We start from the raw sequence: 22,902 nt of genomic DNA, 5'->3' as shown, positions 1-22,902 counted from the left end.
AACCTTTCTTAAAGAAGGTGTTCAAGTCTGGGCAATGCCAGGGGAGGTTGTAGCTCTCTAGTCTGTACAGCAGTGGTCGTTTAGTGTTAGCTGGAAGGAATAAGCCTTGTTTTTGCTGCCTTTGACTTTCAGACTTTCCTTTGCTGGGTCTGCTACTAGTCACTGGCATGGCATGAGGAACCCCATGGCCTTCCTCAGGCTGCTGAGCATCACTGCAGGCTGAAAATGCTGCTGCTGTTCATGTCTGTCCCAGGGGAGCTGTGACTGAGCTGATGTTTGCACCTTGCCCAGCATCCTGCATAGGCAAGTATGTTGCCTTGGAAGGTATTAGGGGAGGGAGGGAGTTTACCAAATCTGAGAAGCTGCTTTGTGACAGCAATGAGCTGAGCTCAGCTTTAACTAGGGTGAACCAACAGCCGCAGTGAGGCTGAGGTCCCACTTTGGGAATATGGGAAGAGCTGAAGTTGCTCCCACATATTTGCCTGCCCGTGGGTATCTCCAGCATCCTCCACAGTGAGGGCTAACCCAGGGTCAGTCCTGGTGTTTAAACCAAAGCCTGCTGTGCCCTGGCTCTGGCTGTCTGGGGGGAGCTGCAGGCAGGGGGTGCAACGTCTGCTCTGGGACAAAGCTGTGGTTCGGACAGCAAACAGTGCTGTGAGCTGCCATTGCAGGATGGGGTGCTGGGCTCTGAACAGCTTGCTCGGAGCAAGGGTAGGATGAGAGGTCCCACGGAGGGCTCATAGTGCCCTATGGGACCTGCGAGCCTCTGATGCCTGTTCTGAGACATGGGGTTCCTGGTCTTGCACAGAGTGAAGGAGAATAATCTAATGAGTGCTTTATCATGTTACACATTTAACAACATTCTGAATTTTGAGTATTGCAGTAAATTATAAAATAGATTGCTGAAGACAAATTAATAGAGAATATGCCTTATTATTTAAATATATTAATAATTATACAATTATGACAGAATTGTTATAAATATTTATATAGATATTATAAATATATGAACGCAGTATATTTATAAGTTCACAATCATATGCAATAAATATTCATTACTGATACACAAAATAAGCTGTATTTTAAATATAATGCAATTTATATTTTGTAACATGTTACTAAAATGTTAGTAACTCCTCCCATGAAACACATATAGTGAGGGGAGAAGGAAAGACTAATAGTTCCCTGCAGTGCTGTGCATAAGAAGTATTTGTATTTATTTAAAGGGGTTAGCAAAGGCTGTTGTCTCTGCTTTGAGATGGAATGAAAATAATAGGCTATATTATTTATAGCTATTTAGAAATTAAAAAAAGAAAGTATTTTCCCTAACCATCCAAAGAGGCTGATACCTCTAGGGGGATATGAATGTTGTTTGCAGGTATTTCTATTCTCCACAGTCTCCTATTCTTGTTAAACTTCTTATAAACTTGCAAGCAACATAACACAGTTGACGTATGTTGGCCAAATTATTTTTATGTGATTTTTAGAAGATAAATGGTAAAGGTAAAAAAAAAATTAAAAATCAGTCTCCAAAATGTCATGTCTGTTTTCCCAAGCCTTCTCCCCGTGACCCACAGGGAAGTATCATGGTGCCAGGAGCACTATGCCTTCCTCTGCAGTTGTGTTAAAAGTTGCACTGCAACGTTCAACTGAGACATTAATTAAAAACAAACCCCCACCAAACCTAAAAGTCTCTGAAATGCTATGGCAATTATGTACCTAAATTGAACTTTAATGAGAGTGCTCAATCTGTGTTGGTAATTGTGGCTGCTGTTTATTTACAACTGCTATGTACCTGCTGATATGCACAGCTGCTGCTGCGCAGTCACTGATAGCTGTCCTCTAACACCTCAACAATTTTATGGCCATGGTGGATTTTTGCTCCTAGCATTTTGGCGGCTGGAAATTCACATGCGTGTTCCTGGAAATTTGAGATGATATGTACAATCTCCCAACAGACTGATGGAACAACTCAGGAATGAAAAGATATTAACTGGTGATGACACTTACCAGAAGGACCATCCATAGTCCCATGAATGCGGTCGCCAGTCCTCTGGGCCTAGGCTGACTGTCACTTGGAACACTTGAGTATACATCATGTGTGCCACCATCCCCAAGAGACCTGAGAAGCAGGGATTATAATAGGAATTTTTGTGCTAATATTTTTTATAATTCTTGAGATAGCTACTGCTGGAAGTGCTTTGAAAGCTCCAAAAAAGACTTTTTTGTACTTTTATGCCTCCTGTTCTACTATGGAGGAGGGAGCTGCATGGGCAGAGGAAAGGTGTGACAGAGCTCATTTTTTTACATCATACTGAATTCTCAATTAGGAGTTAAAGAAAGAAAATCGTTGAAGAAAATGTTGCACAATTAGCATCACCACCAACCTTGCTGCTGCAAAACAGGGGTATGCCACCCACAAGTTATCTCACTTAGCCCATCGCAGACAGGCCTCAGGTAAGAGAATAAGGAGAGAGGCTTCTGTAGGCAATGCAAGATTGAATGTGGTAATGCCGAGCAATGATATTTTATCTGAACACTTGGAAGTTACACAAGGAAGTTAAGTGAACACAGTATTCCTGATGATGTGTGGTGAGAGGAAACCATAGGTATACTTTTGAAGGTACAATGTTGATGATGCTTGCTTTTGTGACACCATTATATTTTGCTGAGATAACTACAACTGGGTGAAGATTATACAAGGTATTACACACTCATCTCACTGTGATGTTAAAGAACAGGGTTACGGTTAGATCACTAAGTTTGCTCTGCCACTTAGCTGGCCAGCCTGTATTTTCACATTTACACATCTCTCTAAGGAAAATCAAACCCCACTTTTCAAGAAGTGGTGGCCAGTAGCAGCTCTGATACTTGGAGAATTTTCTAGCTACAATAATTTGGGATGTGTCTGCTTTAGCACCTAGGCAGTGCAGCACAATGCTCCCAGCTGAGCTCACAAAAAGCACGGGTTCAGGCAGTTAGGTGAACTGTGGGGCAGGATTATAATTTTCCAAATACACCTGGGACCTGCAGATGTCAAAAGCCCTTTGTGCTGCAATGACAGTTCAGGGCACTTTGAAATACTGATGTTCTGCCATGGTGGAGTACAATGTGGTCCCATACGTTACACTTTGCTCCTTAACCAAAGTTGACATTTACTGTTATCTCTGACCATCCACTTTTTTCTGCAGTTGCCCTTCCTCCCTGTGGAAGATCCTGATTTTCCTCCTGTGGAAGATCCTGCTTACTTTCAGAGTCTAAAGCATTTCATTAGTCTCACCAGACATGGATGATTCAGGGCAATTCCAGGGGAGGGAAGCTGGAGAATGTCATGTTTGTGTTGTGGGTATGTTAAGCAGGACCTTCCCCAAGGCAAATGTCATATTTGATACAAACAACTGCAGAGGCTGAAAGAAGATATTTTATTACAAGAAGCTGTGGTGATTTGCTCAGCTGCTTCATGTTGCTGTGACACACTGGAAAGTTAGGAGGTGGAAAGAGCAATTCTCATTGGAAGAAATGATATTTCGGCAAGGTGGGCGGCCTAATGGGAGCACAGCAAACTGGTACACACCTTGCTTGTTTCTGGCTATATTTAATTTTCAGGATTCACTGGGAGCTTGCTGTACTTTTTAAATCAGTGGATTTCTCTCCAGCTGACAGTTATGGTGTTGATCTTAAAGTTTGGGATTTGCTCTTCCTATACCTACTGTCAGTAATTTTTCAACCTTAATAAAATATTACAGGCTGCCCTGAGGCATGTCATAGTCACTCAGAGCCATCAGGAGGTTTGACACAGCCAGGACAAGCTTCAGCAAGGCTGGTCCGCTGTGTTCTGTCATGCAAAACCTTAATGGGGTTCCAGCAATGTTCAGACTTTTCGCTGTGTGGGAGGCCAGGATGACAGTCCACTGATACAGGTGAGTAGGAGGTCATCAGCAAGTCCTGCTGTAACACAAGGACCACAGTGAAAATGTGGCATTTATTGCTTTATCTGCCTAATGTCAGGGAGGGTCGGGGACGGACATGTCTGTGCTCTCAGTGGTGTTATGCCATTTATAAGCCATGTATAAGCTATAGCAAAACAATACGAGTCTTTCTTTCATTGTGCTGTTTCATGCACTTTCGGTTTGGTTTGTTCCTGATGCTACCTGTTGATTTGGTCTATTTTAGATACGCCTTGCCAAGTTCTCCATGGGGTTACCCTATGGTACTTTTTGGTGTATGTTTAATGGTCACATTTTGGATAAAATGACCTGGCTGTAACAAAAATCAACAAATGCTTTATTTACAAGATCATCTTTTCTTCCAACTGGCTGCTTAAGGCTGGACAAAGAGGACAAAATGCCTGTATGCCCACCCACCTGGGGTCCAGGGCAACAGATACTTGCAGGTGGAAAATCCTGATAATATGGTGGACTGGAGTGACTGGAGTGGATGGGAATGCAGAAACACTGACCATTTATAGCTGGTTTGAATCATTAGCCTTGCAGGACCAGAGCTGTTTCTAGGTGTCAGTAATGGGAGACCTTAAAGAGCTAAATTTGGAAGAGGCAATATATTTTAAAGCATTTTCAGATACCTTTACTAAAAATATTATTTATCGAATATATCACAGTAATTAAAATGCATTATTATAAATATTACATAAGAGACATGTAACTTTTTTTATTTGTATAAGGTTAAGAGGGTTACCAAAATCACAATGTTGTGGCAAGTTTTTACTGACTCATAAGAGGTTAAGAAACAGCAATAAGTGGCCACACTGTTAGGATAATTTTTCCTAACCTTTAGATGTTGAGCTATGAGAATATGAAGATCCCATTGCACTTTTGGGAGGGAACTCTAGCATGAATTTAATGAGAGGTGTGTTGCTCCAAGGCAAAGTCCTCTGCATTGCCTCATTTCTATTAAGCTGTGTCATTAGAAATATGCTAAGCTTAAATAAATATGCCTTTCTTCTTCCCTCTGATATCTCTGTCACTGAAAATAACAGCTAGCAGTGGTTTGGGCGGGTTGGGGTTTTTTTTTTTCCCCTTCCTATTTTTCTATCCTTTTTCCCTGTAAAATTTTAAAGTTTATATTTGAAACATCATGGCAATGTACTTATAAAAAGAGAAGGACAAAATAAAAATAGAAAGATGTGTAGGAAAGAAAACTTCATAATTCTTACAAAACTTTAAAACTGCAGTTAATCGTGAAGAGAAAGAGAAACAGCATGGAAATAATTGTTTGAATGCTGAAGAATTCCACATAGTTTGATTCTGAAACTTGAACTGACTTTTTTAAAAATCCAAATACATTCAAAGCTGAAAAATATGCTTTGGCCGTTTTTACCAGAATTTTTTTTGGTTTTGTCCTCTCATCTCTACTTCTGATCTAAGTTTTATACCAGTAACTGTATTTCACAATTTGAAGCTATCCCTGAAGATACAAGCTTCTTCACAGAAATGTACACTGCCTGCTATAATCTCTTTCAGCTTGAAATACAGCAGAATAAAATGCACTTTTATTACAGAAATTCTTTCTGCCAGGGAGGTCCATGCAGGAGTGCTCACAAAAGCCAGCTGTAGCTGGCTGCTTGCATCAATCCTGGGAAGTGGAGTTTTCAGCCAGCATAGAAGTGAAGGGGCACTTAATTACATGGTAAGATTTGATAACTTCTTTTAGAGAAGTGAGTTCCTCAATTTCATTCGCTGAAGGGCTCCAAGTACAGACCGAGCATGAAAATAGCCTGAAACAGTTGTTCAGAGAAATGTACATGTCCCCAAATTACTCGTGGGGTTGTTCCTAAGTGTGATTACTAGAACCCTTTTCATTCTCAATTTTGCTGATGAACAAGATGGGCTTCTTCCTTTGGTTTGAAACATCAAGCCTTCAGCTACTCTTACAATTAACACAGAAAAACAAATTTTCAACACTATATGTTTTTCATTTTCTATTGGATTATCAGTGTGATGATGCTGAAAATGGAGGCTCAGGCTATGGCTATGATAGTGGCTGTGTGGGCTGGGGGGAGGCTAATTACTACATTGCTGTTGTGAAATCAGGACTACATATTTTCACTTCTCCCTGGCAAGAGGCAAATTTATCATGTGGTCCTTGTTCCAAAGGAACAGAAAATTATAGTGAAAAATGTGATAGTGAAATGGGGATAAAAAAGTCTTGTAGCCCCATTTTTTATTCCTTCAAAGTTTTCAAAAGTTTTTTTGTTTTGTCATGGCTCCTGGGGCAAAAGGAAAACGGAAGGTTCATACCTGAAAGCACAGTGAAGACAGCAGCAAAGGCATTTAACTTGAGCCCATCTATCACACTGCTTGAATGGAAGAGCTCGAGGCACATAAGGCTGAATCCGACGACTAACAGCATGATATATAACACCTCAGATACTACTGATAACCACAGGACACCTGCAATGCACAAGAGCAGCAACCAGTCACTTATTTGGTAAATACTTTCAAGAGGTTAAAGTTGGTAACAAGTAATTAGGAAATCAGGAATATCTAGGAATAATTGTGTATTTGGAAAGTTGAAATTCAGCAAACCACCACCCAAACTCTGAAAAATAGAAAAAGTGGTGAATGAAGATGTGAAGAGTGGCAGGGTGGTAAAGATACTGCAGAAAGAACAGGCAGTTTCCTAAGATCTCAGCTTGGCTAAAGAACCCCTTTGGGTATATCTAGAACATCTTGGCTCCTCTGACTCAAACCATAGGACACAGAACCCATTTTTCCTCCCTGCGTCATGGTTTAGATGAACAGAATCTAGCACACATGGTGGTGATAGCACATAGGTGATAGGCACATAGCACCTTACAGTGTATGGGCTGGTGGGAGGTGAACAGGCTTGGGTACCTCTTTTTCACAAGGCTGTTCAAAGAAAATGTTTTCAGTCCAGGTTTTAAAATGCTTATCATAGAATAGTGTTGGGCCTGTTATTAGAAACTGGTGTCCTGCAGAATGACTGTTCTGACTTGGAGTGTTTGGATCCACTGTACAGACCTCCACTGCTGGGACTAATACGAAAACTGCCAGAATACCGGTGGGGTGGAGCCCGTTATTTATAACATATGCAGCTGAAAAGCTGCAGATACAAAATTTGGTCTGCCTTCTGTTTTCTCAACCCCTAGATACAATCCCTCAGGTGAAGGGCAGAGTTGATGTGCCCTCTTTGACCTGCACGTTCTGCAGGACTTTGGGGTTGTGCACAAGTAAGTGGGTCTGGCAGCATTTGGTAGTGTCCAACTGAGACTGATTCGTCCGCTGTAGATGTTACATTTGGAAATTTCAGCACAAAGCCTCTAGCAGGGTCTGCTGACTCTTTTAAAGTCACCAAGCCATGGGGTAAATTTGAGAGGATGGTAACAGATGATAATATTGAGTCCCTGCCAGCTTTCCAATTGCTGTTTCAGCACAAGAATCTGCTAGAATTCCTCAGTACATTTGCTAACCTGATTGCTAAGGAATCCACCTGGAAACAATGAGCAGTGATGGAAAATTTCAGCCTAAGCAGTTGAAACATGGAAAGTTAAGCATCTGAAGACAATGGCTTATATTAGAAAATGTTAGCTGTAACCATAGAGACTGCTACAGGCTTCACTTATATTAATACATTCTCTCCTCAATGTAAGAACGTATGTGTGATAATGCCTATAATTGAGCTTATCAAACCAGATATGCAGTCTCACTTTTCTCAAATGTTTGAGTGTCCTCTTAGTGACCAGGATGATCCCAACTCACATTTTGCCTGGGAACTTGTCTTTATAATTGCATCTAATTAATATGCACTATGCGTTGTTGCCACTGTATCTGACCTTTTGAGTTTTTAAACAATACTACAGAGATAGTAATAAACCTTTTAATTTCTCACAGTGACTGTGTGTGTAGTATTGCATCTATCAACAGCAAACAGCTGTTCATCTCACTCCTATTAGTCAACTTGGTATCAGGGCAACTGGCACACTTTTCCAAAAAGAAATATGAGTGAGAGACAGCAAGGGTGTTGTTCTGCGATACAGCAGGATTAAGAAGGGATTTTGCCTCATTTTCTCACAAACAGAAGTTTCTATGACAAGAGAATGATGAAATGGTTTGAGCTGGAAAGAATTAGGTTATGTAAACCTGACCTACAAACTGAGGCAGCAGAGAGCCTTAACTAACAAGTTCTAATTCATAAATGTCTCAGCCCCAACTTGAAAAAGTAATATACAACATATCTGTCCAGATGTTTATTACCCTGTTTCAACTCTTGAGGATACTCACTGCTGGTGTCTACACACAAGGGCAGTGCTGTAGTAGTGACTGCAGTTCAAGGCTGTGGTGTGGCTCTGTCCTCTACTTCCTTGGGTGAACAACAGGAAGGGTCGGGCTCAAAGAGCTGTAGTCAATGGGGTAACATCAGGCTGGTGGCCAGTCACTAGTGGTGTTCCCCAGGGCTCAATTTTAGGGCCAGCATTCTTCAATGTTTTTATCAATGACCTGGACACAGGAGTTGAGTGCATACTAAGAATGTTTGCTGATAATACTAAATTAAGAGGAGACATTGAGTCACTCAAGAGTAAAGTGGCCTTAGAGAGTGATCTTGGTAAATTTGAGAGCTGGGAAATCACCAACTGCATGAAATTTAACAAGGACAAATGCTGGATTCTGGGAGAGTGTTATCTTCGATGTACGTGTGGACTGGAGGAAAAGAGGCTGGAGTACAACCCTGAAGAAAGGGATCTGGGGGTTTGGTTGGTGGTTTGGAGGTTCAGTTGAGGTACCTCAGCTGTATACAAGTTTTATCTATTGCCAACTTACGAAGCAGTGCTTGAAGCTGGATGCTGTCGACACAAGTGTAGTGTGCTTGAGAAATAACAGGAAGCTGAAGAGATGCACATATGTCTTTTCTGGGAGGTTCCAGGTTGATATGACCAGAAGGCAAGTGAGCTGATGCTGCTAGAGGCAGCCTTGTGCACATTCAGAGTGACAGGAGGGCTCTGGGAGGTGAGTGTGGAGGGCATGGGGGCCCAGTTAGTGTTCTTTTATCCTGCTGGTGAAGCAGAAAGGCACAGGAGGAAGGAACACCTACTGTGTGGCTGGTGTCACAGGGAGTGCTTTGGCTTCTCTAACCACAGGGTCCTCTTTAAGGAACAAGGACTGCTGAGAGGAATGGGATCCACCTGGTCAAATGGGACAAGAGTGGTTTTGCCAAGAGGATAATCTTGCAAGGAGATCTTCAAACCTGATATGCTGGAGAAGGCTTGCCATAATTTGAAGAGCTGTAAGGGCATGGGGGACAGTGAGGAAGTGTCAGGGGGCTGGAGAACATGATATACAAGGTAAGGCAGAGGGAGCCTCACCCTCTCATCCTGTAGAAAAGAAGGTGAAGATCATCTTGTGTACAGCTACCTCATGGAAGGTTATAGACAACAGAGACAGATTCTTAGAGCTGAACAGGGGTACGATAAGACAAAATTTGCAACATCAGAAATTCCAGACTGAGCTAAGACAAAAGGTGGTCAAGCACTGGAAGAGGGACTCGGTGAGGCTGTGGGATCTCTGTCCTTGGAGACATTTAAATCTCCACTGGACATGGCCCTCAGCTGCTGGATCCAATGGACATGCTTTCAGCAGGAGCTTGGACTAACTTCTCCAGAGGCCCCTTCCACCTTAAACCATTCTATAATTTTTTAATTGCACAGTTGCTAGGTCTAATGTGCTGGGGGAGCAGCTGGAGGGAGGAAGTTAGCTGGGGTAGGGATAACTGGAGCAGAAACAGAGTTGAACTATGGCTCTAATGAACAGCTCAATGAGACATGAGTTTTGCTGTCCTGTGAAAGCTTTTTCCAATGAGACACAAAGACTGGGTGAGTTTCCCATGGAAGGCATAGGCAATTCTTTCTTCTTTTTTTGGGCCCTGTTCCTATTTGGAAGGGAACTCTATGTCTAACTCTCATATATTATTTCATGGTGTACACTGAATATCTGCTCTGTGCCTTTTCAAAATGCATTTAATGTGGGGAAGGTAAGTCACACATGCAGTGTTTGCACAGTTCTAGTATGTCCTGTCCTGCCTGCTTTGATTTTGAATTTCCTCTGAAATAATAACATCCAGAAAATGCAAACTAAATCTGGATTTTGTGTCTTCCTGTAGCTGCCAGAAGCAGAACAGTTGATTCAGGTTATTAATTCAGGAGACAGTGTCTTTCTGTTCTGTGCTGATGGTGAAGTGATCTCCCACTGCTCTTCTCTCAACACGAGATTCATGAGGCAGTCACTTTGCATCACTTACTTCCACTTACAATCTCTTACAGCCTCCTTCCTGCAAAGTAGAGAGCTGCTTCTCTTGAGGAGACCTCAGTCATTCCAGATGACAGGGAAGAAGCTCTCCAGAGGATTTTTCTCTTTCCCTATCTTCTCTGCTGTCACCTTTTCTGTCTGTCTTAGTTCCCACCAGCTTGTGTCCTCTGCTCCAGGGGTTTGTCTGGCCTAACTCAACTTTTGTGAAAAAAATACCTCCCTCAGAAGAGTCAGCATTTGATTAATTCGGAGAGTCCTACCTGGATGGCCTGTATCTGAGGGTCTGTTTTCTTATAAATCACCAGCTTTGTCTTATTTTCTGGTTTTCGTCCTGTTTATGCTTTTTCCTTGTCTGTTCATTGAACTGACTGTTACACGTGCAGAGAAGGTGCTGTGGGTTTACATACAGAGCTCAGCTGGGATGCACCTGGTATGCCAAGGACGTTCTTTGTTAATGCAGAAAGATTTCAGGTTCTGACCTGCCTCCTCCTCACTATGTGCAACATTTGTCAGATGGTGTGTCACCCCTGCTCACCTTGTAGAAAATAATGCTGTGACATTGTGGCAGCAACGTGAGACCTCCTAGGAAAAGAGCGTGTTTTACTTTAAAACAAAACTAATTTCACTTACACTCCTGTACACACATTCTTGCAAGCATGAGTATGTGCAAGGAGTCCATCCAGCATGCAAGCACCAAGGCACGTGTATTTGGTCAATCTTTCAGGATTCCCTGAAATAATATAGAGGATGCCAGCTGTTGAGTCCTTCTTGTGTCTTCTGGGCTTTTTGTAGGTTAGCAAAAATGTGCTAGGTTTGCATGTTCATTTTTGTCCTGGCTAGGAGCTGACAGTGACCTGTCTTGCTGTTCTGTCACATCTCTGTTACACATCATGATTTACTTGTTGTCCTGTGTCTTCCAACCTGGTTTCTGAGAAGCTGCAGGTAGATGGGCACTAGGATCTTGATGACCCACTAATCTTGGTACCATCAACATCTGCTGTTCTAACATGCCTTATCCTGCAGGTTTTTATACTGGTGCTTCTACACCAACCAGTCTATCATGTTCTTGGCTGTTCCTGACAATGATAGAGTTACTTTTGAATACTGTTGGCCACTTTGGATCTTTGCTCTTTTGCCCCACAGATATTATGTTGTATGACACAGGTGGGATTGTTCTGAAAGCTGAACACCACAGACTCTGGAGCTGTTCCTGAAAGTAAAGGGGTCACCATCTTCAGGACAACCTCCTTGTGAAGTGAAAGCACTGGAAGAACAGGACCTGGGCTGAGCTGCTCCCCTGGAACTGGAGATGGCAAAGCTGAGACTCACCAAAAAATTTCACGTACGTAAACTTACATCATAGGACACCTACCTCAGAAGGACTCATATCACCTTCATATCATCTGATCTCAAGACAGGTTGCACTCTATATGATCACCAGCTTTGCCTAAAATGTGAAAACATAGCCCTGCTGAAAACACATTTTTCATCTATGCTTCTGTTGTTGTCCAGAGATTCTGATTTCGCAAGAAGATCAATAAACTAGTTGGGACGTTACTGAACTTCTTTGTGTCTCTGAGCTATTGTTATTTCTTCAATGTGTTAACAGATTGTCTTCTCTGTGGAGTTCATGGTGAAAAGCATCAGTGCCACCTCCTCATGGATGTAGCCACTGAATCAGTATTGTTACATGCCAAGGAAATTAGTTTTCCAGCATTACCAAGTGAAGGTAACATACTCGTCATTGTGACTGAAAAGATCACTGTTACCCACATGATTGCTGAAATTTTAGGAACTCAAATATATCATGAACCATCTGACAAGATCGGGCCCTTGCATTTCTGTCAGACAGTGGAGGGCAGCATCAACATTTTGAAAGAAGATTCATAGATACTGAGTGCATTTCTGCAAAGCCGGTGACCATGTTAAGTGCATCTGCCAGAGACAGCGTGTTAACAAGAGGATGTTGCAGACAATTCTGAGTGAATGAAACAGACTGAATATTTTTCTGACAGTGAGGTAAAGAAGCTTTACCTCAGCCTGCAATGAGTCTCAGGACTCAAAAGGTTTTCACAAAACTTGAATTTATTTCAAGTGAGCCCTGATCACCAGGGAAGGCACTGTAAATGAACACACTATTACCTCTCACCAAGGAGCACTCTGAGTCAGGAATCTCCAATGCTGACTTTCCTTTGAAATAGGAATTCTGAAAAAAGTCATAGAAATTCTGCTTAGAAGAACTCAAGGCATCATACCACATTTCAGTGAATTCCTGATTAAGGAATCCAAAGAACAGTGTGATTAATGACTTCCAGGAGTTTTGAGCTCATTTTGACTCTTTAGTATCTAACTTAAGTAGTATAAATGTGAAACTGAGGTAATTGCTGTTGGTGTCATAGGTTATTCTGCTGGTTTGCATCTGGCCTTTTTCCTTTGGAGTAAGAAAAACTACGGACCATTCACAATACCCTGAGTGAAAATACATATCAAAATACATATCAAGTATTCTTTGTTCAAATCCACTGCAATTTCCTGTCACAAAAAAGCAACAGTTGCTGACTCCAATTTGTCTTTGAGAGCACGCTGGTTAAACTGACCTCAAGAATGTCAATACTGACACACACTTCTGTGCAATTTTCCCACAACATGCAAAGATGATTCTTAGTTGTCTTCTGTTGCATTATTAAAGCCATTCTCAGATTCGTTAGCAATTTGGACTGAGATACCAAGAATTTGGATACTATCTGAGTGAGGTTATGCGGAGGATGATAGAAGCATTTGCTGCTGTTTCTGGAACCACAAAGTTCCATAATTTCTATTACTGTTGTGCTTATGAGATTAATACAGCCAACAAACCAGTTCTAGAGAGTCAAAATACACATCTATACTTCCTACCATCTACGTTCACATGCAGCCATGGAGTTTTATGCTAAATAGGTATGATAGTAAACTTGTCGGCAAATCGGAAAAGTTGATTTTTGGTGCCAGCTCAGTCTGCCAACAGTTTCTGATGCCAGACTGTGAGGTCCTATCTCCAGATGAAATAATGATATTGAAATCCCCTCCTGGCTGCTTCTCCAGGCTGGTCAGGTCATGAAAATGACTGTCAAAGATCCAATATTAGTACGTGTTCTCAAGGCAACACTGAAGAGGTGGCCAACAGAGAAATTGCTGTTAGAGTTCAAAGCATTTTAAATCCATAAACATGAGCTGTTTGCTCGTAAAGGATCTCTTCTGGGAAAATCATATTGCTGTTCCTGAAGGAGACTGCTGAGTCACGTTAACTATGTTATATGCAGCATAGGCAGGAATTGTGTGCATGAAAATGTTAGTCATGCATTTTGGCTAGTGGCTTGGAAATTATGCCAGCATAAAAAAACCAAACCCATAAATGAATGTATTACCTGCCAAGCTATCTGATGCTGCCTGCTGAAAGCCCCAGCGTTCCCTGAGCAATGCCCATGAAGCAATAGTGCAGAGTCTGTATTGATTTCTGAGGGCTGTTTCAGACAGAAAATTAGCTTTCTCATTAGGGTATACTCATATTCAGAATGCCTCAGTGCGATTTCATCCTCCGTAGAAACACCTACTGCCTCAGTCTCTGCTCCCTGCTGAAGATGATCTGTGACTGCTGCTTACCAGCCCTTCTAATAGCAGAACTGCCCTCTTGGCCGATGAGTTCAAGGATCTGACCAAAGAAGCCTCATTTGAACTGTCACACTGTGCTGCGCTGTCCCTGAGCAAGTAATCAGACTGGACAATGGTGCAGAGAGCCAAAGAGATCTTGAAGAGGTTTATACTTGCCAGGTTCCTCATAACTCAGTGTTTCACATCTGCTCTGAGAGTCAGAGTCTGTCTGAGCTACGATGAGACATCATCTCAAGTCACTCCTCTGTCAATTCATCCTTGATCTGGCTGAGAAATTCTGATACAAGCAAGTAGAGGCTTTGGGTTTTTTTCTACATCACATTTCATCATATGACAATAAACCTGCATATGCTAGAACCAGTGGAGCTGAGCAATGTGTGCTCCTAAATAACTATTGAGATTACCACACCTGACTGAGTTGAAATCCGGAACACTGTACTTGAAGAACAAGCCAGGTGCTGTATTGTTGAGCAGCTGAAGAGACATCAGTGTCCAAGCAACAGTGTCCTGGAGAATGTGCATCCTTCTTACCTCCTCATTGGCACTGCTGCTAGCCCCAGACACTGATGCTGTTACTTGAGGAAGAAAGTGCTGCTGGTGGCCCATGGTTCACAGTCATTGTCCCCCAGACCCCTGAACTGCTGAACAACACAGGGAAGCCACAAGAGGCTGTGACAGTCAACTAGACAGATGTCATCCAACATGGGAGGAAAAGAACCATATATGAGGGCAAAACTTGGTTTTGGGTGGTGTGAATTTGCATGGAGGAAGCCAGGGTGCAAGTGTTGCTTCTTCTTTGTGCAAAAATATTTCATTATTCTTCTTGCTCTCCATGTTTGCTGCAGCAGCCAGGGAGATGGGGGAGTTGTCACCCTTGTTGATGTTACCAGCAATAAAAAGTTATTCTCACTAGCCTTTGACAGCCTCAGGTCTGTATGTCCTACTTTATGAACATAACACTTGCATTGGAGATGGGGGAGGGGAGCACCTGTGTACTAGATAGGAATGGTTCCTTCTCCTTGGTTTGTTTTTTGATGATGAAACTCTAAATCGTCTCTGTAAGGTAGTGTGTTAGACCTAACCAGTGTGTTAGGGACCCAGAACATATCTTCTTAGTGACTGAAAGACTGGGGGCAGGCCGTTGTTGTCACCCTCTTGGGAAAGGGAGCAGAGATTGCTATGGAAAGAGTGACCTAATGGTCCTCTTGCAGTTCCCTATTCCTTGTTGAGATCTAGTTCTCAGAAAGATGCTGACCTGTAGCACCCATGATGGTCTGCAACATCAGGGAAAATCTAGTTATTTCTTTAATACTCATTCCAGAGCTAGTAGCGTGATCTTGTGAGCATACTGGCAGCTGCAAAATGTGTAGTAGGTGCTGGTTTTTATAGTGAGTGCTCCATAGACCTAATGGGTGTTTGGTTTTCTTGCACTACTGATTGTTAAGCCGTTCCATTTACTTATGTAGAATGGCATTTTTCTCTGCATTTTTGGTCCCATCTGCTTTATTCTTCCTGGTCTATATTAGCTGTCCCTATGTTCCTTGTCTCTGGCTGTCATTGCTCTGCTTTTCCATACTTACCCGCTATGTTGGAACTGACACCTGGATCTCATGTTAATCTCTCCTCTTCACATTCAGTGCAAGAGAAAAGAGAGGAAAAAATATACAAATAGGTACACACTGAGAACTGTTGTGCATCTTGTGTGGGAAAAGCATTAAAGTAAGCTTAAAAGGGCCATGTAAATCTTACCCTTTCTCTTCCAGTTGTATTCTGATGGTTTTAGTCATTTGCTAGTCTCTGCTGCTCCAATACCGGGAATTACAAGCCAGAAATATGGGAGTGATCAATAACAAATGGTAAAAGGAATAAACATTGAGCATGCTGTTGTGGCTGGTGTAGGGACTCAGCTCTGAGCAGTCAGTCCATCTGTTGGTTAATGCAGTCTCATAATATCAGACCATCTGCCTGCTCTTGTGCTGCAGTGTAAAAAAACTGTGAGAAGTGGACCACAAAGCTATGAGAGATGTTCCTCCAAAACAAAGTAAGCTTCATGATCCTAAAAGCCGTCAGAGATACCCAAAATTATCTGTTACCATAAAACAACTAAGACAGTCAAGACAGATAAAGGGATAAAGGGCCAGCACCCAGACAAGAGACTGCAGTTTGCAAAACGTGAGAGACCATATAATAAACACAATCACCAGAAATTGCTTAGGTGAGAGAAGAAATGTCAGCTGCTTTGATTCTAGTTAGCTTTAGTTCTTCATTGGTTTCTTTATTTTAAAAGGTGAGGTGGAGATGTGGGCTAAATAAAATTATTCTTTTTTACATGATGATGTGTTTTCTATGACTTTTTATGGTTCTGACATTGAGCTTGGTTCTGAATTTAATCCTGTGGATGGCACTGAGCAGACTGTGGAATATCTTTGTGCCTATATTCTTTTTCTCCTGGTGTGAAAACAGTAGAGTAATACAGTGGAAAAGACCATGAAAAATGTTCTAAAGCAGGACTATCCCATATGCCTTAACAAATATATTTGGGCTAAATGGAGCTACAGTGCAGGGTTCATGGTGTACTTCCATCTTCAGCCCCGGGCTGAAAAATGAGTTATGTTCAGACCTTGTGGCTAGCATTCCCCACAGCAGAGAATCAGTGTTCTCCATGTCTTTGGCATCCCCAGCGTGAAAGGCAAGACTGTTGCTTCCTTTTAGGAATTAGAAATTTAGCTTGAATTCTGCTATTAAGCATGACTTCATCTTTGTATATCTAATCAGCTTTTAAAAATAACTTCAGCGATTCTTAATAGATGTGTAAGAAAACACAGGTAAAATGTTACTAACACATTTTTTTTTCCTACATACTTAATCATAACTCTCCTAATACAAGTGCACAGGTACTTGTCTGTGTGGGTATGTGTACACCCTATTGCAGATATATTAAGAATAATGTAAGCAGAATGTTCAAGACGACGATGGGGACTGTTTTGGAAAGTGTACAATTCTTGTGGAAGACCCAGTTACATTTCTTTTCACTTGATGCAGGTCTCTAACTGGTCCTTTTAGAAAATTTTTCTTCTCAGGAACAGCTACCCAGTATACCAAAAAGGAGATTTGTTTTTTAACTTGGCTGTTGAGTTTCATTTGTCTCTTTTCCAGCCTGAAATCTGTTCTGTGTTGTCCTCATACAAAAAAAGTACTCCTTATCTTTCACCATAACTGTCAAACCCTCCTTCTCTCTCTTTAAATTTTATCATAACTTTTTTGAGCTGGGGCTGACAGAGTAAGGATGAGAGGTGCCCACAGACTGCTGCAGGTGGGTACATCATGAATACATGTAGTGGCACGGTGACTTTTTTGTTTTGTTCTTTATTTCCTACAATGATCCTAACATTTCTTTTCATCTCTTCTTAATCTTTGCAGAACAGTGAATTAATGTTTTCATAGAGGTGTCTGTCATTGCTCCAAGAACTCTATCCTGAGGGGTAAAAGCTAATTCAGAACCCATCACTATATATGTAAAGATAGGATTACTCTTCATGTTCACCACTTTGCATTTATAAACACTGAATATTATCTGCCATTTTCAGTCAGTCAGTGACTGAGAAATAAAGATTTGTAAATAGTTTAGGTACCTGTAGTATATCTAGTATGTTTAAAGTTTTTCACACTCCTTTTGTCCTTTTAGCTGAACCTTTTAATTTCTTTTAATCGGCTCTTGTTTTTCTTGTGTTCTGCTCTTCACAACATTTTTTTTTAACTTTTTGCTTCTGCAACAATGCTGAATTTGTCTATGTTAGTCAGTCACAGATACAAGGTATCTTTTACTAACATTTTGAACCAAGTTCCCCATGCCACTCAGGAATAAGTCACGAGTTACAAATTTCCCAAATAATTTTCCCATGCTCATAAAGTTTATTCAAATTTTAGTCTCTACATCATACTGAGTGCGACATTTTCTCAGTCTATGCATGGGGTTTTGAAGTCTACCCCTACCGTTTTGTTTTCGATCCTTATATCTTCTCTGATACTGAGTTTAACCCTGCTACTGTAAGCTGCCCCAAAGGGTGATCACTAATATAATTCTGTATTTTTTATCTGAGCATGGAATCCATCCACAGAGATTACGTTGCTCATTAATGACATTACCTTGTTATTCTGATTCACCTTTAGTACATGACACCTGCTTTGTCTTTCAGTGTAATCAGTATCAAGACATTATTGTCCCACTAATTATCTTTCTCCCATCAAATTTCTGGTACACCTATTATGTCAGTATCCATTAAAATCAGGCATCTAGTTTCTCTTCTCATTAATTGCTGTTGTAGTGCTGGCTTAGAAGCATGTATATATTTGGCTCAGTTCTCTCTTTTTCCGTGGTGTGTTTAGGTGAGACTTTATTTGTTTATTTGCTGTTTGCCATGTGCTATCTTAGTTTTGCCAACTACTTTTTAGATAATACAGAATTTTTATTGCTTCATCTCTACAGGATGCATCATCATGAGCTGTGTAGAGGACATGCAGAAGGCATCTCCTACCTCTGCCAGTTCAGTCTCTAATTTAAAAAGTCCCCTGTAACATTTTGGACTGTAAAATGCTCACTAGCAATGACTATTTTCCTTCTGCAAGGTTCTGCCTTGCCTCAACCTCCATGGTCTCTAAAAAAATCTTGTTTATTTTATGCATGTGAATTTCCCTATAAATAAGTAGAAAGCAATGCAATATAGGCAGTTGCTGATTACCTGCTGCTTTGCCATTCATTGTGGATATTGTTCCACAGATATCACAGCTGAAGCAAGTGGGGTCCTACAGAGCACTAGAGTAACTTAGATCAGGTTGCACCATACCTGTAATGAGTTTGTCCTGTGAACCCTGTCCTATGTTTATGTGCTCATCTCTAAATTTTGAGCCAACACTGACCTTTGAGCCTGTTCCTGAAGTTACTTCCCAACAGGACTCCTCAGGCCAGAGCACCTCATTTCAGCACGTGCTGCAGGCACTGCAGATGTTTGGAAAGTGCCCAAGTCACAGCCCCAGTGAATACCATCCTGAAAACTCTTGGGGGCACCACATTTCCTGCAAGCTCTCGCTCTTCCCCAGCCAAGTTCTTCCAGCACGAATGCTCCTTCCAACTGATTTCCACTGTATATATCCCAGCCTTCACTTACACAAGGAATTTGGCGGGTCATGACTCCTCATTCTCCAGCTCTCTGTGTCACTGTGGTTGACAGCTGGCATTTATGCATTTATAGAAGGATGCAGGAGTTCAAATCCCCACACAGTTCTAGACAGGGGGAGGAGCAGACCCGTATATGTATATAGCTGTGGTGTTATGCTAGTCGGTGAAGTAATTTATCAGATCATTTGATGGGACGTATTGCTACCTTTTGCTTTGCATTGTGGTGCCACGGTTTCCAGACATAGTATTTGGCCTTGGTTTCTTCCTTTTGAATGTATCTTCCAAGGCCTCTTGGAAGTCCTCTTCAGCACAGATTTGAATCAATGAGAAAGGGGAGCTAGAAGATGCACCCAAAAGGTGTGATGAGAGGACAAGGGTGGTGGAGTGTGTCCCAGCCAGAGCGTTCTGGATGGGCACTGCACCAAGGAGCTTGACAGAAAGCTGATTTAGCAAGGTTTTCAACAGCCCAAAGGGAAAGGAAAGGCTGAAAGCTGCATTCAAAAATGGACCAAGTAGCTGAAAACTGAGTGTACTTTGTGGTGTAATGCATAAGTGTCCCTCACTAAACAGGTTACCCTTTTCTTCTTTGGACATCAAAATACTCAGCAGGAACAAAACTTGGATTAAGTCTTGTGGAGAAGATCTGAGGAGCAATTCAGAACTGAAAGGTCAGGTCCAGCCTACTGTGGCAGTTTCCTTCCAACTCCTTTTGGAAATACTTGCTACCTTACTACTCACATCTGTAATGAAGATTAGAAAGTAGCACACTTCATGGGACCCAACAACAGCTGCTCTGTGAAAGCCTGTTAAAAGTCCTGGCCAACGTAACCAGCTATTGCCCTATCAACCTTTATCGACAGTGAATGGAAACTGTCATAAGAAATATTTGTGGACACAGAAAATTTTTTTTCTAGTTATTATCTACCATCACCAAGCTGATTTTGTTAAGCAGATTTGGCACTAACAACCAGCAACAGCTAATAAATTCAATGTTAGGCTTACACGGTTCTGACAGATTGTTGGCAGCTGCCTTAAATGCAGGGAAGAGCTCTCCTAGTGTGGGTTGGAAATGCTTATTTATACCATACTGTGGGTCTGTTTGCCCCAAATTTTGCTGCCTCCTTTTAGTAGATGTCATTGGTGCGATATATGGAAAAGGTTTAATATCTGATTAGAAATATAGTATCCAGCTACACTAGAGATCAGCACAAACGGATTAAAGATAGGAAGCTCAAGCGAAGTTATTACTTTTTTACAGTAAGAATAAGAAATATTTTCATTTATGAATTCAAGATTTGTGGTAAGAATGTAGCTAGGCCTTACCATAGATGGTTTATTTTACTGTGAATGTTTCAGTGATTAGCTTTTCTATGCTAATAAGCTTTTAAATATTATGCAGAGGTTTTATACTGACTTGGTGTTAATTGGTGAGGGACTCTAGAAGAGACTGGCTACACAACTAGACTAAGTTTGTTCTCTATCCCAGCCAAAACCAAGGACAGGCCTCCTTTTAGCATGCCTTAAAAGTGAAAGATGATGTGCTCAGAGGTATTTCAACAGACTATATTTAGCTTAGAAGTTGGTTAGATAGAGGTCGTCTTTGGATCAGGGAAAACCAACTGAAAAGAAAACTTTAGAAAGCTGCCCGAGTGCTCAGTTGCAGTAACAGAGCATGTGCACATGGAGACATTTTAGATAATCGAAACCTTGAACAACCATGTTTTAGTGGTAAGTGATGCTAATAATGTGTGCAGAAACTGAATAAGCCGAAGTCTCATTGCGCAGATAAGTTTAGTCCAAAAATTCCCAGTTACACAACTGACTGGGAAAACTACAATATATTTGTATAACTGAGCTCCACTTTTTATATTCAATGCATTTTATCATATCTCATTTACTTGGAAGAAGAATCAAGAATCTGTCCCTGCATTGGGTGTAACTGAGTAGTTGACAAGCCTATGACCATTAAAGTCAAGGCTGAGTGAGGGGATGAAGAAATTGAAGGAATAGGAAGTTCTTTTTATCTGGAAAAGAGAAGAAAAGAAGTCAAGAAGTTGAATTCTGCAGTGAATTCAACAGCCTCAGGTCTGTATGTCCTACTTTATGAACATAACACTTGCATTGGAGATGGGGGAGGGGAGCACCTGTGTACTAGATAGGAATGGTTCCTTCTCCTTGGTTTGTTTTTTGATGATGAAACTCTAAATCATCTCTGTAAGGCAGTGTGCAGTATCTCTGCACAGTACAAGACTGATGCTGAAAAATTCAGATTAACTATGGTGCAGTGTCCAACTTGATCTACAGTTGCTTATGAGTCAGATGGTCAGCACTTCCCATCTCTGACTGAGCATTCCCCTCTCTTTCTGTCAATATGCCTTACAACTCCATGGCAAGACTTCAGAAATAGTTATAAGTTTCTTTATACCACTACACCAAAAGAGCCTTCCTTCCTCAAAAAGGAAAAATAGAATAGTCTAGAAATATACACTGACATCGTGCAGCAACTCCAAAATTCAACTAAAAAAAAAATTGCTGACAGTGTTTCACACAACCAAAAGAAATACTTAAAGTAAAGCACTAAATGCTGTTTTGGAAAGTGTGTGGGTGATACAACCAAGCATTATGCACCATAATGAACATTCACAGAAAATGGATAAAGCGCTGAAACATCCCATTGCCTTTATAACAGACACACTGTGCTTGTTTTGAGTGTGTCTCCTGAAGGTGTCATGCAATGCCCACTAGTCCTTGTAGTGGGAAACGCAGTGAACTACCATTCCCCAGATGCCTTTTCAATTCCTCTTACATCTTTATCAATGTTAATCATATCTCCTCTCACATCTCTCTCCTTTGGGCTGAAGAGTCTTAGTCTCATCCTGGTACAGAACCTTCCAGAACTCTGATTATCCTTGCTGCTGTTCTGTGAGCTGGACTAGAAAGGACAAAATACCACACTATATTTTATATAAGTCGAGGCGCTCAGGTGTATACAGTCCTCATGCAACAGGATAGTCTTTGCTCTGTTCTCAAGTCCTTTCCTAATGCTTTCTATCGGATAGTTTGCTTTTTGACCGCTGCTGAGTATTGAGCTAGTGGTTTCATAAGAACGGTTATGCCCCAGGGTCCCATTTGTGTGTGTAAGATTCAGCTCAGTGCCTGTTAGTGGCTGTAATCCCAGGATTGTTCTTCCCTTATGTGCATAATTTATTTAGGTTTACTTACAATGAATTTCACAGAGACTGTCTCTGTTACTATTTCTCTCACTGAAATACCCCACTGTTTTATTAATGGTAATTGCCCTTCTTTATCCATTTGTCCAGCTGATCAGCAATTCAGACAAACTAAGATCAATCGTTCCTTACACCGCTTACTGCCTCTTTGTCAGACCTGGTGAAGGTACCGTGTGCCCAAAAGGTTTTGTGATTGTCTCAAGTGATCTAACAAAATATATCGCTTCTTTGTACAAACATGAATTCTTGTCTGTCCTTTGGATTGTCCAGAAGCCCACTGTTAGTGTGAAGGACACTGCGAGGCTTGTGCACCTCTTCAGCTGTGGGCAGAGTGCTCTGCCTTGAGCCGGGAGCAGGATGGGCTCAGCTGCCCAGCTTGTTAATTGAACTCCACCCATTTTTTTTCCTGATAAATACTATTTTGAAATATGGGTTAAATTGCTATTGAGAATTTACAGCTCCAGTATCAGGGTGAAGAAAACCTTTGCAGCCTGCCTCTTTGCACTTGAATATATTTCTTTTTCGAGGGTAAATCAATCAAGCAAGCATCTACATGATTCCATCTCAC

At 41.4% G+C, this 22,902-nt stretch overlaps 1 protein-coding gene across 1 annotated transcript in view; it reads right to left on the bottom strand.

Moving 5' to 3' along the window:
• GSG1L (GSG1 like) overlaps positions 1 to 22,902 on the bottom strand; it is a 51,576-nt gene that overhangs the window by 10,201 nt on the left and 18,473 nt on the right. The window contains exons 3-4 of the mRNA XM_075718913.1: positions 6,258 to 6,410; positions 2,011 to 2,122 (exon numbers count right to left, since the gene is read on the bottom strand). Coding sequence (XP_075575028.1) covers positions 2,011 to 2,122; positions 6,258 to 6,410 — 265 coding nt within the window. The remainder of the gene's footprint in view (positions 1 to 2,010; positions 2,123 to 6,257; positions 6,411 to 22,902) is intronic.

The sequence above is a fragment of the Pelecanus crispus genome, chromosome 11 (genome assembly GCF_030463565.1).
Source record: "Pelecanus crispus isolate bPelCri1 chromosome 11, bPelCri1.pri, whole genome shotgun sequence".
NCBI classification, from domain to species: Eukaryota; Metazoa; Chordata; class Aves; order Pelecaniformes; family Pelecanidae; genus Pelecanus; species Pelecanus crispus.
This window is presented reverse-complemented; position numbering and strand designations above follow the sequence as displayed.